General features: G+C 34.9%; 1 protein-coding gene across 7 annotated transcripts in view; it reads right to left on the bottom strand.

Moving 5' to 3' along the window:
- Positions 1 to 19,925, bottom strand: part of CCSER1 (coiled-coil serine rich protein 1) — a 1,349,277-nt gene that overhangs the window by 619,861 nt on the left and 709,491 nt on the right. For all 7 annotated transcript variants that reach the window (XM_032400829.1, XM_032400826.1, XM_032400831.1 and 4 more), the window contains one exon: positions 19,647 to 19,724. In XM_032400829.1, coding sequence (XP_032256720.1) covers positions 19,647 to 19,724 — 78 coding nt within the window. The remainder of the gene's footprint in view (positions 1 to 19,646; positions 19,725 to 19,925) is intronic.

Below are 19,925 nucleotides of genomic sequence, written 5' to 3'. Positions count from 1 at the left end.
TGGTTCTGTCAGTGAAGGCCCCAACTTTTGGGGAAGAACAAATTCTAACAGAGGTTCTCTGGGCTTCATTTAGTAATAGTTTTGTTTCTCCTATGTTCTTTCTGAACTTCTGCCTAGGAAGATGGGAGATACTCCTATTCCCAAAGAAAGTCCATTAAGACATTTTATTTATTTTTTTTTAAAGATTTTTAAATTTATTTATTTGACAGAGAGAGAGAGAGAGCGAGAGAGGGAACACAAGCAGGGGGAGTGGGAGAGGGAGAAGCAGGCTTCCCGCCAAGCAGGGAGCCCGATGTGGGGCTCGATCCCAGGACCATGAGATCATGACCTGAGCCGAAGGCAGACGCTTAACGACTGAGCCACCCAGGCGCCCCAAGACATATTTTAAATAAATGGCGCAGAGAGCTAAAGAAACCTGTTTTGCAGGAGGGAGTGGCAAGAAACATTAAGGAAAGATTAGTCCAAATTCTGAATCTACCTCCAGCCTTTCTGGCAGCACTCCTGGCCTCTGCCTCCACCTTCTGATTGCTGGACCACCATGGGAGTGACCCACATGGCTGGCTCCTACACCCTCCTCAGTGCCTCAGCTGCCATTGACTCCTGCCGAGCCACCTCCTTATGAGGTTCAAACTGAGGCACCTCCCAAATCAACACGAATGGATCCAGGGGCTCCCCTGGACTTAAACCAGCCACTTCAGATTTCCCCGCAGGTAAAAATTCCCAATGGGGAACAAATTGATTGACTTTTTAGTGGACACAGGTACAACATATTCAATATTAAGGCTGATTCAAGGCTAATTATTGGTTTAGTTAAAACAGACATGTTACTGGAGTTATCAACATTGAATATGATACAGATAATCAGCTTTGTTCTATGTGTATTTACTAAATTCTTGTTGTCTCTGTTAGTTTGTTGGCAAAGAGATGACCTAAAATGATGGTTAATTTTCCCTGCCTCATAGTGTTTTCATGGTAATAGTTAAGAACAAGTAGGTTGAATAAGGCTTACAGTTTTCAAAATCTTTGTAACCTGAAACATCCAAGTCTTCCTAAGTTAAATGATAAATTGGGTTAAATTCAGTAGATAACTCTTTTCCAAATAAGAATACTAAAGCATTGATTACTGAATGTAGGTTTGTTTGTGGCTTCTTATTGCAGAGAACTGAGGATACTTGGGTCTATTGCTAAACATGCTTTATACTTTATACTTTATTATTGCAGGTTGTACTCTGGGAAAAAAAAAAGGTAACAACCATGTTTCTAAAAATCTGAAAGTCTGAAAATGTATTCATAAATTTCCAGTCTAAAGAACTGTGCTGTAACAGTTCACAATTGGTTACTACTTAGTTTTCACAGGAGACTAAAGTTTCTAAGAGCTAAAATTCTGATAAATGTAACTGAGATGGCTAGAAATGATAAGGTAAGCAACACAGTAGGCAAGAAAAGTAAGATGTGTTTTTGATCAGAAAGATATAAGGAATGGGAATACATCTTTGTTCAGGGGAAAAAAAGAAAGTAATTTTGTCCTAAAATGAGACTGGTTATTTAGAGAGAGTGGGCTTAAGACACAATCTGAATGTAAAACAAAAGTTGTAGAAAGTTTCTGAAGGGAAATCTTTGGAAAAAAATTTAAGTGTGGTCAGGACTAAGATTGGAATTAATGAGTTTTAAAAGTATACTAGTATAAGACTGAAATTCTGCTTTTCTTTCTGTTAAAAAGATAAAGTTTTCTTGGACTGCTGGTCTGCTCTTGATAAGAAATTGTAAACAAAGTTTGTTTTCTTTTATCTGCCCAGAAAACCAAAATTTCTAAGTTTTATCTTCATTGTGTCTTTGATTACTTAAGAGAACTAAAGCTTCTCAATATTAAAGAAGCTAACTTTTGTTAGCAACCATATAACCTTTTGCAGAGTCTCTTATCACCACCTTGGTTAAACAGATAATACTGAATTTTATAATGATGTGTAATCCTATCTAGGCATGTACTTTATAACTTTCTGAGGTTTTTAACAAACTTCCCAAGATTTGAATTCTAAATAATTAAATTCGTCTGACAAATTGGGCTTGTTAATTTGGTATGTTAAGTTACTTGGGAAGCACTGTCAAACAAATGATGGTAAGTCTTAGGTTATACTATATGGGTAAATGCCATAATTGTTCCAGAAAATACATGAAATTCTTAAAGTTTTAATATGTCCTCATATAAGGTCATCACTTGACATTCTAATTATGGAAATGTTGCATGTCACAGGAATAACTGGATTTTAATAACTGCATTAAATGAACTCTCATCAGATCTTTAAACATGTCCATTTTTAATCTTTTGTCATTTATAGTTATTGTTCTGATGATGCTCTTGAAGAATGTGTTTCGTCTTCAAGGAGACTCATGGAAAGGACTTTTTTTTTTTAATTATTATGTTAAGTTAGCCACCATACAGAAAAGGACTTTTAAAAAAATACACGTTTCTGATATCTTCAAGATCATAAAACTAAACTGGGTAAGAATTTCCAGAACCAATGGAAAAGCTGCATTCAAACAGACCAAAATTAGTTAATTTGGGACTAAATGAATTGAGGAAGATGATTACAGTTTTTATGACTTATTTGAAACATTTTTGGTTCTCGAATGTTTGTTCTTTTTTTTTGTTCTTCTAGATTAAGGAAACTTTCTCTTAAGATATCTGTGATTTACAGAATACGATAAAATATTCCTTTGTGAAGAAATTCAAACACTTTATTTTCTCCTACCTGAACCCTCCAGAAATCAGAAACTCTCCATGTGTACTCTTTCTTTCATGACAATTATAATTATTTGAGTAAGTTCAATAAGAATCTGTTCCCCTTGTTACAGGACACCATTGGAAACATTGGTTATATTACCAAGGCTTTGACCGGAATGTCATTATTTGAGAGACAAACAGATTCAGATATGACCAGACAGCTTTAAGGAACAAAGGCTGACTTTATGGAACCAACCTGGAGCGTACTCTCTCCATGGGGTTAGCTATGGACTTGTGGAAATGGCAGATGGTCCCAGTTTCCTTATGATTGGATAGAGGATGCACTTGGAGATGTCTATATCCCCAAACAAGTCTTCTCCCACTTGCCAGTGATCCCTCATAATTAGGATATTGTTAAAGCTAGATACTGGGTAAAGACGGCTTCTTGATATTTTTTTCCCCCTTGGCCATATTTGTCCCAGTAGCCACCGCTATCAATGTAAAATTATGAGTAGAGGTCTTAGCCAAGCATTTAACCAAACCTGGCATGCAGCCATCCATAGATTTGAAAAGTGGCCTGCCAAAACCGAATAGCCCTAGATATTGACAGCAGCCCAAAGAGTGACATGTGTTTTCACTAAGACAAAATGTTGCATATTCATATTTCTCAAAAAATGTAACTGAAGCCATGAAAGATTTAAATAACCAAGTCACTGCTACAGATGCCCTAGTTCTAGATCCTTTTAGCAGTTGGCTAACTTCAATTCCTTCCAAATGGAAATATATCCTATTAAACATTATTGTATTTCTTGTTTTCTTTCCCTTTGGTGGTTGTTTGACTTTTTGCATCTGTCAAGGAGGATCTTGCACTATTCATACTGGCCTAGAGATGCCTTACTATTCCCTACAGTGGAAATGCCAGAAACAAGATCCTCCACACTGTAAAAGTTTTCTACTCCAAAATCCCTAAATCATTCTCAATCAGCAGGAAGCAGCTACAGGAGGACCTTTGCTCCTAATCCCATAGATACAAAATGATAAAACTGACCGTGAGGAACAGCTCCTGCAAACCTAGTAGTCTTTCAACTTTAAACATCCTTAGCCTGTGTGATTAACAAACCTGTGTGATTGATTAACAAACCTTTCTTCGTATTTCTATAGATCACGCATTTTTTCCAGAGAAAGAACAGAGCACTTCACATCGCAAAACAGAAACCAGACCTCCTCGCACATGCCCCAGGCACTAAGGAACCAGACCCCTTTGTATAACCCCTGAGGACTGAGATAATGTGTGTAGCTGGCACCATGTGTCTGCACATAATCAAGAAATATTACTGACCACTGCACCCCCTTTACTGATTAACGGCCCTAAACCCCTTTAAAAAATCCCTAGGCCAGGCAGAAAATTTGGAGTTGGCCTTTGGACAAGAGACCACTTTCTCCCCAGTTGGTCAGCCTTCCGAATAAAGCATATTCCTTTCCAATCAACACTCTTTTGAGTTTTGACCTTTCCAGCTATGACAGGCAGCTAAACTTGGGTTTCAGTAACAATTAGAGTAGGCTAATGTCCATTATATTTGAAATGCCAAAATATATATGCTTATGTACATGTGGTATATTTATAGATAGTGGTTCAATGTTCATATATTTATTTTAACATACTAGAAAATCAAAATGGAGGAAAGCTTTTAAAAGAGTAGAAAATACATATACTCACACCAAGTAATTTTTGTATATTTTTATGATTCACATTAAGTTCCTTTTAGATTTGTATTTCTTACAGCGAAATGATGAGTCATTACTGATGCTCCCTCAAAGAAGAAAAATTAATCCTTTCAAACTCAGAGTTTGTAGCAACTTCCCCATAAATTAAAAAAGACTCTTAAGGAGCATCTTTGGAACAATATTGAGTGTTTTTTTACTCTAAAAAGTTGAAAAACACTATTTCCAATTCTATATTAGTCTTCTCTTAAGCTTAAAAAATGAACAGTTTAGGGGCGCCTGGGTGGCTCAGTCGTTAAGCGTCTGCCTTCGGCTCAGGTCATGATCCCAGGGTCCTGGGATGGAGCCCCGCATCGGGCTCCCTGCTCCGCGAGAAGCCTGCTTCTCCCTCTCCCATTCCCCCTGCTTGTGTTCCCTCTCTCGCTGTCTCTGTCAAATAAATAAATAAAATCTTTAAAAAAAAAAAAAAATGAACAGTTTATCAATTTTTAGGTTATAGTTCTCAATTCAAGAAAATACTGAACCTGGGGGCGCCTGGGTGGCTCAGTTGGTTAAGCGACTGCCTTCGGCTCAGGTCATGATCCTGGAGTCCCAGGATCGAGTCCCACATCGGGCTGCCTGCTCAGCAGGGAGTCTGCTTCTCCCTCTGACCCTCCCCCCTCTCATGTACTCGCTCTCTCTCATTCTCTCTCTCTCAAATAAATAAATAAAATCTTTAAAAAAAAAAGAAAATACTGAACCTGTTTAGAGTATTTTTCTTTCTGAAAATTATTCTATATTAGACTGTACCTTAAGTAAATTTTCCTTTAATTTGATGGATTAAATCCAAATCCATAATCAATTTATAAGCACAAAATTCATAATACATGACAAATCTGAAGTAATTCTGATACGTAAAAAACTATGGCTTTTAAGTACTCTGAATTGTAAATTACACTCTTCGGTATAAATTGTCTCCACAGGAATTCAGCTTTATACATTTAAAATTCTAATTACCATTTTAACAATGTAGCATCACATGAGTATACTTTCCTGGTACTCTTACTTCACAGAGCATGAGGTTCATGTTACATGTGGCTCTCTTTTAGGAAACTTTCTGTAATGCAATATCCTGAAAATTCCTATTCCTTTGCCTCTTTGGTATAAAGTCAAACATTTATGGAACTCTTTTCTTTAGCTCTCTATACTATAAGTTATATAAAAACAGTTTTTATGTCTTTATTTTGAAACACTAATAATCTAATAGTTTAATGCCTTTTCTCCCTGAAATCATTACCCGGTTCTTTCACTGGAAGATCAAAGCTAGAGAAAAGGAGAATTTGCCACCCCAAAATATGCCTCTTTGGCTTAAGCATTATCTTGAGCTGCTTATGTTTAAGAAATTACAAACACAGGAAAAATTCTGAAAACCAAGTAAAAGTTACCCTTTTGTAAAAGACATTTACATTTATAAGGAAAAATCTCCCCTTGTAAGGGTGTGACCCTCTCCATACTAGAAAGAGGAAGATGACCAAATCTCTGGAAACTCATCAGTGGAGAAGGCACAGACCTAAACCTGTGTGACAACTTTACCCTTGTTTACTGTGTTCTTCCTGGTAATCTCTCATAACCTCCAATGAGCCCCAATATCCTTGTTTTGTCTTTAGCTGAAGATGGTATGTAAGGTGGTGGCCTGGCCATTTTGGGAAATTACTCAGTTTTCCTGGGTATCTCACATGTATACAGGAGGTGTATGTTATTAAACTTGTTTTCCTCCTGTTAATCTGTCTTTTATTATAGAGGTGGTTTCAGTCAAGAACCTGGGAAATTAGAGGAGAAATTATTTTTCCTCTGCTACCGTTTGGTGACCCCTGTCGGGATCTGCTGAGGCACCATACTTGCTCTGAAGCCTGCAGATGGGATCCTGGAAAAATGGCAGAAGATGGCAAAGGGTAAGAATTCTTACAAGTCAGCTCTCCCAGGTATCTCTTTCTGTAGTACCTGGTCAAGAGAAGAAGATTAAAAATTCTTATCCCTTCTTTTCCAAATTTAGATTAACAGGAGAAGATATCTGTGTGAACTAGTTCCTTAGGTATAGTGACTTTGGTAAAGATTCTTGTTATGAGTAATCTTGTTTTCTGTTGATCCTCTTTTCTCCCAGAGATGGCTATTGTTTTTGCTTGTTTGTTTTTGGTGTCTGTCTTTTGTGTCATTTGTCATAAAAAGAAACATACCCTAGAAGAGATTTTCCTTTTGTCTTGTTCTAGGTCATAAGAGTTTGGCTTTGTGACCAGTGAGGACATTGTTTGGTCTCTGTCAGCTGGACAATGAATGCGTCCACATGCATCTGGCATACAACCCAATAGGCTAATGGATCCCAGAAGGAGTATTCTCTTTGTCCAACTATGCCAGCTCTCAGGGGAGTTTATTATAAAGGATCCTATTCCATAAGGGGCCTTTGTAGTCTCAACCTTCATAATCTCGTTTGTGCTAGAAAAGTCCCATTCCATTAGCATCTGCTTGGTGTCACAGATTTAGAGAGTCTATGACTGGAGGCATCCCATAGTCTCATTCTTATCACCTGTGACGATAACACAAGTCTTTGCTTTCCTAGGCTAACTTTGAAATTAAACTCTCCGGATCTCTTAAGGGCTGCACCTTTGTACCTCCCTTTGGGATGCCTCTTGAAATCATTGTTAAACCATAAAAAGCCTTTATTGGCTTGAGCTGCTATTGAGATTAATATAAGATCCTTCTTGTTAATGGTCAAATGATGGATACTTTGAACTAAAAACAAAAAATAAAACCCAAAAAACTTCTATATTTGAAAACAATATTAGAGAGTTCTTTTTCTACAGAATTGTCTTATTGGTTTCTATGAAAAACCAAATTGAAAGGAAGACAAAAGAAGTATAATGGCTTACATTATGGATTCCCTTAACAAGATGAAAATACGAAATTTTTTTGTTTTTTAACCTCCACTTTCATAAGAAACTACCAAATTTAGACAACAGAAAAATCAGTGGACATTCACAACCCCACTCACAAGAACATTGCCTGGTGGCTAAGATCCTTCCTTCCTGTGATTATACTGTGGTTATCAGGCAAGCTGACTGAGGAAGGTCACTCTGCCGGTTTCAAGGACATGTCAGTGGGTTGTAAGTAGTAAGGAAATTTAATTTCTCTTTTGCCTTTGTTTCCCACATCAATCTGACTAGAAAGCAAAGAGTTCAAAATAATTTCCTCTACTTCATTTGTCTTTATCAGATCTTTGATTGCTTAAGGAAACAATCTTCTTAGTATTAAAAAGAGCAAAACTTTGCTCATAACTATGTATCCTTCTGTATTTGCCTTTAAAAAATGCTTGTCACTTTGGTTAAATAAAGTATTGTTTCATAATGATCTGTGATCCTATTTAGTCATATGCTAAAACTTTTTGATATTTTTGACAAACTTCCCCAAATCAAACTCTAAATGGAGTCCTTTTGACCTAGAACTAACTTTGAGATGTTTCAGAAGGTCCTTGGAGCATGTTAAAAGAATCATTCTCTCTCCTTGGAAAAAGAGATCTTAAGCTAGTTACGTTTATTTACTATGTTAAGTTACATGGGAAGCATTGCCAAATTAGTGATGCTAAGCCTTCTTAGATTTCATCTGAATGGATATATGTTGCTAATATTAGTGTTCCAGAAGTTGTATGAAATTTCTAGAAATTTGGTGTTCTGGTATAAAGTTTTCATTTGTAATTATACTTACTACCTTAAAAAGCATGTCATTGAAATAGCCAAATTTCTTTGTCAACTACATTGCAATGTACTCTCATCAGAACTTTAACCATAGCTATTTTTAAGTGTTGTCATTTACAGATAATTGTTTTATTCTATGCTTTTGCAAAAGTGCTTAATCCTCACAGATTATTCAAGAAAAGGACTATGACAGGGGCACCTGGATGGCTCAGTTGGTTAAGCATCTGCCTTTGGTTCAGGTCATGATCCTGGAGTCCTGGGATGGAGCCCCATGTCAGAGGGGAGTCTGCTTCTCCCTCTGCTCCTCCCCCTGCTGGTGCTCTAATAAATAAATAAAATCTTTAAAAAAAGGAAAAGAAAAGAAAAAGAGAAGGACTCTAACAGGTACTCTGGAATATAGGTTTCTGATCATTTCAAGACAAAACGGAACTGGGTAAAAATTTCCAGAACCAACAGAACCAATATAAAACCAAGTAGAACAAGAATAACATGGAGCTGAATAAACTCATGAAACTGAAAATACTTATGACTTTGTTTGAAACATTGTGATGCTTTAATGCTTTGCTTTTTCTAGATTTAAGGAAACTTTTCTCTTTTCCATTAAGCTAAGTATGAATTACAGCAATTTGGTAAAGTATACCCTTGTGAACAGAGATGAAACAATTACTTTTTTTCCCTATCTGATCCCTCTAGAATTTGAAACTCTTAGTGATTATTCTTATTTTCATGGCAATATATTTATACGCATAAGTTTAAGCAGAATCTGTTCTTAGAATGTGCTTCCACAACTGGACATATTGGTTATATTACTAAAGCTTTGAATGGAATGTCATATTTGAGAATATGCATAGAATTAAACATGACCAGACAGCTTCAAGGAACTAAGTTTCACTTTATGGAGCCAATAAAGCTCTTTGCAAAAGCAGCGTGGTACTTTGCTTACAGGGATCCCAGCAGTCTTACCAGATGAGTAAAAGAAAGTCACTTTTTGGAAGGTGCAGAAACCATACGTTATATTTGGGACCTCAAGAAGAGAGAAATTAACCCAAAACGCTAGGTACTACAGGCAAAGTCTGATGGTGAGTCCTTGGCTTGACTTCTTAGCCTCAAGGCTTTTAAAAGTTCAATCTAAAATTCCCTACAAAAGTTCCAGAAAAGCAGACCTAAAAAGAACCTATATATTCAATCACTATTCTTCCAGCACTTATGTAAATAATCAAGTTTAATAAGACTAAACTTATTTTGCAAACAAATTAGTCCTACTGTGATTATCTTTGGTAAAAATGAGGGTGATTATAGAGAAAATAATGTTTCAGTAGTATACCTTTGTGGATATTAGATTCTAGTCCAGTTTACAGTCTTAGAAATTTTGTTTTCTACCTGTAAATTGGACCAGATCCTGAATTCTAACAGTTTTCCTCAAATATCTCACTATAACTCTCCAAACTAATTTCTGGTTTTCCCCCACCCTTCTAACTTGAAATGACTGGGAATCAAAACTGCCCTTTTCCCAAAGCTCTGCAAACTGAATGTCAACAACTTGATATAAACTTAAGAGAAATCACAACAGCTCATATGGACAACCTTCTGTCCCTGAGGATATGTCAGCCACTCAGAAAATTCACCTGACCACCTGACAACATCATAGATACTCAAACTTTGAAAGATGATTTGAACCTGACATATAGAAATCTTGATTGGCTGCCCCCCTGGTCTCACAAACTGGGTTATAGCTTGTGCTAATTGTTAAACTCTGTTCATCTTTTTCCATAGAAATGGCTCTTATTAAATACCTGATTGCTAGCACAATATAGGACTAACTTTGGGAGCCCATCTACAAGACCACCTCTTAAAATGAGACATAGCAGTTTAGTTGAACTGACCTATTTTCAGGACTCAGACATGGGTTCAATAGAATAATGGAATAATCTATCAACTCAGGTTCTGGATTGTGAAACTTCTTGGGGAAGTTTCAAGGTGAAATTGAAGGGAAGCACAATTTGCCACCCCCAAATATGCTTCTTTGGCATAACTTGAACTGGTTATTCTTAAGAGGCTGCAGACACAAGGATAGCTCTCAAAACCAAGTAGAAGTTACCTTTTGTAAAGGTCATTTATACTTAATAAAGGAAATCTCCATTTGAAAGGGTATCTCTCTTTCTGTACTAGCAAAAGGGGATGATCAAATCTCTAGAAACTAATCAAGAGAGAAGGCATAGACTTAAATCTGCATAACAACCTCACTCTTGTTCACTGTGTTCTTCTTGGTAATCTTCCACAACTGGCCTCTCCAACCCCCATCTTTCTTTTGTCTTTACCTGGAGATGGTATTTAAGATAATGACTTGGGCCATTTCAGGAGTCAACTTAATTTTCCTAGATATCTCCTGTGTATATAGGAGGTATACATATTATTTAACTTGTTAATCTCTCTTTTATTACAGAGGTAATTACAGCCAAGAAATTAGAAAGATAGAGGAAAAATTACTCCTTCCCCCCATCACCGGCTCCCCCCACCCCAATATACACACTAGGTATTCTCAAGTCCCAAAGCATGAGTCAAGTGTTTGAGAAACTTTTTGATAGAGCAAGACCATTATGAGGGCTAATGATCTTTACAGATATTATCCTTTTGTGTTGCTAAATCAAGTACAAGTAGGAGGGTTGTCAGAGAATAGTAAATCACACAAGAAAACTAAAGGAAAAAATAATTAAATTAATTAAATCTGATAGCCTAATGAAACAAAGGCTTAACTGTATGACAAGATAGAATAGCCATCAGGTGGTGGAGTGAAGAAAAAAAAAAACCCAACAACACTGTCATAACTATGGACATAATAATAAATATGTCATTATTATGACAAATTTTGCCATACCCTCATTGTTTCAGTCTAGAATATATAGTTTTATGATTTCTGCATATTGAAAAAGTAATGTTTCTAGAGAGTCAATGTGACTTTTACCTTTAAAAGAAAATACCTTAATATTAATTCATACTAATAAAGTTAGGTAACAAATAGTTGTATAAATATGATTTAATATTAAAATACAAATAACCATTTTAAACATTATATTAGTGTACAGTAGGATTTCTGTAAATTATTATATACAAAAATTAATATATTTGCATCTAATCTTAATTTCTATAATAAGTACAAATAGTCAATAAAAGCAGATTCTGTTTTGTACCTATATCATGCAGTTGTGTGTTCAGAGACTATGTGCTTTGATGTGTGTCTGTGTGTCTGTATCTGTGTGTATAGTTTCAATACATTTGTAAATATTTAAATAGTAAATTTGCTTTTCCAGATTTTTCTTGATTGTAGACCACATTAAAGGAAAGCAATGTTTTCCTTAGACATGAATTAATATAAATCTACAAAGATATATGTTGACCAAGTACCTGAGCAAAGTCTTAGAACTTAAATTAATATAAATTATGTTACCAAATGATCTATCACAACCCTTAACTTAGGAAATAAATGGGCAAGCCCTGGTGCACTGTCCTGGCCAACTGCTCCATCCCAGGGAATAGCTAGGGGGGTAGATAAATCAAAAGCTTAGCTCTTGGCTGGGTTTGCAAACATGGTTGCTGAATAAACTCATCACAAGAGAAGCCCATAACTCAAGAGAGGAGAGTCTGGAAAAGAGAAAGGGGGAGATTTATTTTTGGTGCCTGCAGCCAGGGCAGGTGGTAGGCTCAAGCCTTAACAATCAACCCATCAGCCAAGAAGAGGGACACCTGGAGTTTTATAAGGAGAGGTTGGGAGGGTAGTTCAAGAGAGCAGGCAGAGAGCACATGATCATGGATAAGGGATCACTGCATGTTCAGTACATGATCATGGACAGAAAAGGGGGTGTTCTAAGTATTCCATTGCTACTAGGGCTTTTCTGGTCTGGCGGTTAGAATGTTCCAGTCACTGTCAGTGCCACAAGAAAATGTAGTAAGAAATTAACTGTTGGGTTCTATAGTTGAGCAAGAGGGCTCCCTGACAATTATGATGAATAACTCCAATTACATAATGTATCACAAATAGTCACTGAAATATGCCCTTAGTGTATACATTGTATTTTCTTCCACAGGGTGGTGAAAATTCCTTCAGACAGGACTTCCTGTCATGCAATACACACTTAGCACACTGGAAAATTCTAAAAAGACTTCTAAAGTTGTCTAAGAAAACTCAGAAATTTTGTAATTAAATCTAGATTTCCTATAGAGCTGGTGATATAGGAGATAGAAGGTGATGTGGGTTGAAAGAAATTTTCTTTTCAACAAGTATCAACTTTTCTCTTTTATCAACACTATTACTAAATGAACATATTTTTCAGCAAATATTATAATTATTATTACTAATTGGAGGAGAACAAATATATGCCACCCAGAATATGCCTCTTTAGCATAAGAATTATCTTTAGCTGGGTATTTTTTTTTTTTTAAAGATTTTATTTATTTATTTGAGAGAGAGAGAATGAGAGAGAGCAAGCACATGAGAGGGGGGAGGGTCGGAGGGAGAAGCAGACTCCCTGCCGAGCAGGGAGCCCGATGCGGGACTCGATCCCGGGACTCCAGGATCATGACCTGAGCCGAAGGCAGTCGCTTAACCAACTGAGCCACTCAGGCGCCCCTTTAGCTGGGTATTTTTAAGAAACACAGACACAGGAGAAGCTCAGAAAATGGAATACAAGTTACTGTTTTATAAAATAAAGTTACATGTATAATGGAAATCCTCACTTGTAAAGGTCTCTCTCTACCAGGAAGAAGAGGACAACTCTCAATCTCTAGAAACTCTTATCAATGGAGAAGACAGTCTTAAATCTGCATAACAGTTTTACCCTTTTTACTATGCTTTTCCTGGTAATCTCCCGTAACTAGTCTCTCCTATGTCCCCAACCCCGCAGCATCACCTTTTGTCTTTAGCTGGAGGTTGTATTTAAGATGGTGACGTGGACCATTTCAGGGAGTTACTTGGTTTTTCTGGGTATTTCCCATTTATACTGGAGGTATACATGTCACTAAACTTGTTTTTCTCCTGTTTATTTGTTTTTACAGGTAGGTCTCAGCCAAGAAACTAGAAGAGTAGAGGGAAATTTATTTTTCCTCCCCACATAAGATAGATAAAATTTGTATGTCTATGTGTTCTTTTATTGTTTCATTTTGATGAATATTTTTACAATTATAAGAGCTTTTTTTTTTTTTAACACCTATCCTTGCGATTTTTCCCAAAAGGATTTCAACTATAAATTCTCTTAACAAAAGGATTATCAGTTAAGTCATACTGATTCTATGCAGTCAAAGCTGAAATAAAGACCTGGAGGCATTCCAGGAATGATCTAGCTCCTAGGTAAAAATTCAGGATTTTAGAAGGAAGCATTCAATGCAATATTATAAAGGAAACTGCATGTTGGCACTCATGTTTTAAAAATCACTGGTTATCTACACTGATTTACATTTAATGCTTTGTTCTAAAAGGCACAAAGTGGCCATTTTGAAACATTTGTTAGATGTAACAAAATGATACAGAATAATGTAGAACAACAATATGCACTCTGTATTTGTTAATAAAATAAAACAATGTATACTGATTTGTTTTAGATCGTTAGGATTATAAAAATAACATGAGAGTCTTTTAGCTAATCTATTCATTTATTTTTTCACCAAGTAACTATTGAGTGATTTTTACATTTGTTGGCTTTAGTGGTACACCTCTGAATAATGGGATGTGCTGATATACAATGAAGTCTAATTATACATTTAAAGTATCTAAATTCAACTCTTCCTGAGCTGGGAGAAGAGTGGTACATTGAGAGGAGGAGGTAGACAGAGCCTATGCAAAAAAAGAGAGGAAAAGTGAATGCAATTTACATGGTATGGCTGATAGGACCTAGCTTTCTTCTCAGTGCTTCTGCTAAGTGGATATGATAGCAGGAGCCTGAGTAGGCTATTTCCACAGGTGGTCTGTATTCCCCTAGTGTGAGTCTCTTGATGCATGGGGTCTGATTCTGGGGTATAATGGTATAGAATGCATTTTTTCATACCACACGGCCTACAAATGAAGCCAACTATTCTTACCCAGGACTGCTGCAAAGATAAAGCAATTTGTTCTTACTGACTGAGGGTCTTTCAGGGGTGTTCAAGGAGCATATCACAAAAGGATTTCTGACTAAATGTGATTTTTAAAGAAGATTTTATTTTATTTATTTATTTGACAGAGAGAGACAGACAGCACAAGCAGGGGGAGTGGTAGGCAGAGGGAGAAGAAGGCTCCCCACTGAGCAGGGAGTCCGATGCAGGGCTTGATCCCAGGACCCTGGGATCATGACCTGAGCTGAAGGCAGACACTTAACCACCTCAGCCACCCAGGTGCCCCTGACTAAATGTGATTTTTACCTCACCACCTTCAAGCCTCACATCTCACCCTCAGACCAGCCTAGATGACCCTGTTTAAAATTTTTTATCATAGTCTTGACCCTCACCTCTACATTCACAATTACCCTTTCCCTGTGCTATTTTTCCTTTTTATATTGCACCTAGCACCTTCTGACATACTATATACTTTCCTTATATTATTTATTATAAGTATGCTGTCAAAAAATGCAGGCTCCATAGGGAATATTTGTGGTTTGATTGAAGGATGTATCCTAAGTACCTAGGACAGAGCCTCACTTCCATGGGGCATTTAGTATTTGTTGAATAAATGCATGTATGGATTTTCAAAAGTGATGCCCTTAAAACTTCACCACGGGATAAGCTGTGATTCTTCCACTAAGTATTAGTAAGTACCTACAGCAGCTGATCATATATCTTGTGTTTTTAATCGATGGTTTTGTCTGAAACTTATCCTTAATGTAATATGAAGAACTGTAGTTCAAAAGAAAAATTGGAATATATCAGTTTTTAAACTTGATTTTATTTAAATTTATAAAAACAAACAGAAATACTTGATATAGGTAAATATAAATGAAGTATATGGGGAGAAGGCACTCATCTGCTAAATGCTGGGGCACCCTGACATGATCAGAAGCACTGAAGTTATGAAAAACAACAGCAATGGATGGATCAAAAATAGATAGCTTTAACAAACTATGGATTATTAGCGACTGAACTAGAAAGCCTAATTGATAATTATTCAATTCTTACAATTAGGCTTAATCCATAGGCTGACATAATATAGTTGCATAACACAAAATACTCTCTTGCTCTATATAATAGCTAATAAAACAATTACGGTAAAACTAATAATTCTTGGGGCACCTGGGTGGCTCAATCAGTTAAGAATCTGCCTTCAGCTGTCATGATCCCAGGACCCTGCTCAGTGGTGAGTCTGCTTCTCCCTCACCTCCCCACTCGTGCTCTATCTCTGTCTCTCTCTCTCAAATAAAATCTTCAAAAAAAAAAAAAAATCCCCTAATCATTCTTACTCTTTACATGATGAACTATTCTCATATTTGTTAGAATTTCCTTACACTATTAACTATAGTAGGAAATTAAATTAGATCTTAGACCAAAATTAAATCTAAGAAAAGTAGTATAGATTGAGAATACACAGACAACTACATTGAGTTTTTCCTTCAAAATGTGTATTCATAATGCAACTAGTATTATTTCCCTAGCATATAAGTAGAAAACTTCATTTATAAAGCAAATCCCATCATTTAGAGACTATGTTATTAAAATGTTTGAAAAATACATAGTGGTATGATCATACTTTTCTAAACTGAGTTATGCTTCCCTCACCCATGACTTAGACAAAATATGTGTGATGCCACAATTCAGTTTTAAGTAGCCAAATGAAACCATTAATGATATTAAGACTAACAGTAATTAATAAATTTGATGAAATACTTGATAATGTCAAAACTCTTAAAGAAATATGAACAAAAAATTGCAAGTTCAAGACTAACACTTATTAAATATAAGTATAAAATATAAAAAAAATATATGCTGATTAAAGGTAGACTCCTCTAGAGACTCCAATTGTTCTAAGTTCAGGCACTAATTGAAAAGAAAATTTATACTTAAAGTAAATCAACTACATTTAAAAAGATAACCTTCTGTAGAACATCAAAAGGAAGTTAAAAAAAAACCTCTCCATATAGATGCCAAATTAAAAAAAAGTACCTGAATTTTTGCCGTGTTAGAATATAAAATCTTCACTGCATTTTGGCTATTCCTTCCCAATTATTTAAACCAAAATGTTATTTGCATGAGTTCAAACTATAAAATATTTACAGATAGCTTACGTTCTATGCTGAAGCATTTATTTATATAATTAATGTAATCAGAAAAATCTCTACCTCTTAGTATAATCTTGCAATTGGCAACATTGTTACTTGACTATATTCATCTTCTATCCTGTTTTAATAACACAAGTGACACCTAAGAAATTATTTTTGATCTTTCAATAAACTAAGTCAGTGTAGACAGAGGAAGGTGAAAGCGGTTAAACTGGCATTGATTATTGAAGACACATTCATCAATTATTTAACAATCTCCTTCATCATCACAAGAACTATTGTGTATATAGGCCTTTGCTGAAACACTCTGAATTTATTTTTAAATCATCTTTGTCCTATGCATTAGAAATCAAAGCACACTGTACACTAACATTAGTTTCAAGTCTCCTGATAAATCTATTACAAGATAGAAGTAGTTTATTATATGAATCTTTGAACTTATTCACTGTAGAGGATTTTCAGAAATTTCTTCTAGTGGTTTTCATTATAATTCACACCTTTCAAGGATTCTATTTCCTATTTTAAGCAAAATGTGTAGTAACGACTATCTTCCCAAGAATATTATATTAGCAGATACTGGTAGTCTCTCCTATTCTGACATTCATATCATTGAAACATGATCCATACTGATCTGTAAAGAACAATTTGTGGCTAATATTGACAGCTTTAGAAAGCAAGCAAGAGAGTATAAGTATCATTCATAATGTATAAGATTTCTACAAGATTTTTCATATTTTCTCTGACAAATACTATTGCAAATTGTTAAATAGCTATAGTATATATGTGAATATATATTTATGAAAACAAAATGTCAGACTATTTCCTGATAAAAATGTGAGCAAATGTTATAAGTCAAAGGATAATCAATTATTCTTATTGCATATGAAAAAGTGAAAAATTTATGACTAGATATTGAAAAGTATAGAAAATATATCCCAGTCATAGAAAATAAAAATACATTGTTGATAAGTCATATATTCCCAATAGTCACAATTTATCACATTTAAAATGCTTTACCTATTTCTAATTTGCTTTTTAAAAATATTTCCCTCCCCAGTGTTTTCCATACAAAATGCCCCAAAGTCTATTATGACAGTAACATCCAGTTAGTGCCATGAGGTTCTATATGCGTATCTTTGGTAATTCCTTTCTGATTCTGATGATTATATCCTAGAATCTACCACCAGGAAATGTAAAATATGAAATCTTTAGAACAGATTATTAATGTATGCTAATGACTACCTAAGTCAAACCAAACACTTATACAAAGGGATCCTGAAAGGACTCAATACCAAGAAATTATTATTCTTAGCCTTAATTCAACCCAGTAAAATACAATAAATTTTCACTGTCAGATATGAAAAGAAGCTAGGAACAATGAAGATTTAATAAGGATTACCTATGTTCATGGCTCTATTTTAAATTTTTATTTAAATGTTTAGAGAAACTGTAATATTGATATAACAAACCTCATAGAAACAAGAACATGATGGGGCACAGAGAGACAAATAAACAAGACACAATTTAATTATCTCCCCCACCGGAACCATTCATCTCTTAGCAACTGTTTCTCACTTGCAGTCACTAATACTGCTATAGATCTCACATTCTATCTTTATATTCAGTCCTTTAGAAATTTGGAACTGAGTCTCCCAAACATCATTTCCGTATTGAGTAAAGTGGAATATTTGAGTCCCAATACATACGTGTTTTCCTCTTTCCTTGTTGAAGAATACATTACTTTTAATAACTAGACTTCCACAAAGACCATGTGGTAGTGAATAAGTTAACTTATAACTGTGTTATGTTTGAATATGATTTAATGGAAACTATTAATTTATTAGTCTTGTTGGACAAATGGCTTGCAGATTTAAAAAGATATAGGTTATTATTTGTAAAATACATACTGAGCTTATAACCTAGGTACTAATATACAAATAATACATATCAAAAAACTTTAAATGGGGGAAAAAAAAACCTCCTTCAAAAGAGATAAAATTAAAATACTTGTGGTAAATCCTGCTTGAACTTAGAAATCACTTCTATTTTAAAATAGGAAATATTACCACCATTTAAATCATATATAACACTGGTATTCAAGCAAGAAGTACTGTAGTCACAATATTCATATCTAGAATATTTAGGTGTCTATAATAAACATATCTTAAAATGTATGTAACAGAAAAATTCAAAAGAAAAGCATAGCTTTTAATGTTGTTTTTAAATTTAAAAAGAACATATATAAGTAGCTGAAAACAATTTGTGCTGGAATTCAAAACTTTAGTTTACTTCCTAATAGAGACAAGTAGCATTTAGTTAAATATAACAACATAATTTGCAAGGCAACACAAAAATAACATTCATATTTATGTTATTTAATGAGGGCATGCAGATAAACTTACATTTTATTATTATACACCGTCATGAAACACCTTAAAAGCATCTCTTCTAATCTTACTTGTCAATAAAGTGCTAAAAATAATATTAATGTTTTCAAAGAGAAGAGGGAGTTCTAACAAATGTTAGATGCAGGATAAAGAAGATAATTCCTTTATATTTTCACTAAAAGGAAGTTTAGAGTCATCAACTTAGGTAAAGTGAAAATCTTATAGCTTCATTTAAGAAAAGATAGGAATTTAAATCAAAGTTATCCAAAATCATCCAGTGTTAGTAGAAGCAATCTTGTATCAACACATGTTTTACATTCCTATTTTGACAATTCAACAAGTATTTCACACTAGGAAAAAAATGCTAACTTTCAATTAAATTACTTTCTGCAGCTTGCACTGAAGCCCAAAAGCTAAAATAGTATTGTAAATTTCTCTGCAAAGCTGTGTTTCCTTTTATGTATCAGAATGTAAAAATGATGTGCCTGGCCCTTGGTGACTGTGAACATAACTTTATTAAACTGTTAATAAATAAATTAGTACTTTCCTAAAAATAAATTGTGCTAGTATTCTAATATGTATCTTCCACATGTCTGCGAATTCACTAATTCAAAGACTATATGAGGGATGTTAGCTTAAAAAAAAAAAAAAATAATAAGACATTGGTATGCTAGTTGGTGCCTGTAATTATCTTTTTCACTTCCAGAAGGTATTTGGGATTATTTAAGAGCAAAAGATGAATGGCGAGCCACTAAATCCTATTAAATCAATGCATGGACACAGCAACAGAGGTAAATAAGCTGTGGAGGTCTGAATACCAATAAAGAAAATAAAATGGTTTTATATAGCTACTTACATCATAGCCTAGAAGTTCAGTCTGTGTGGATTTATCTACTCTGGAAGCAAAAGCCTTCTGTAAATGCTGGACTTTTTCCTGCAAAATGAAAAAAAAAAAAAAAAGGAAACAACACGTTGGTAAGTCTTGTGCTTCTACACTAATGTCTCCCGCTTATTAAAATTTGATTAGTGTACAATTCATGATTATCTGCGTGTATACTTTGCTCTGTTGGTGCTTTGCATATCAGCTTAAATATTCATAACTTTTATTTTCTAGTCATAAGTACTCCACCTTTGG

Source organism: Phoca vitulina, unplaced genomic scaffold, assembly GCF_004348235.1.
Source record: "Phoca vitulina isolate PV1807 unplaced genomic scaffold, GSC_HSeal_1.0 scaffold3, whole genome shotgun sequence".
NCBI lineage: Eukaryota > Metazoa > Chordata > Mammalia > Carnivora > Phocidae > Phoca > Phoca vitulina.
The sequence above is the reverse complement of the archived record's forward strand: the minus strand, read 5'-3'. Positions and strand labels throughout refer to the sequence as shown.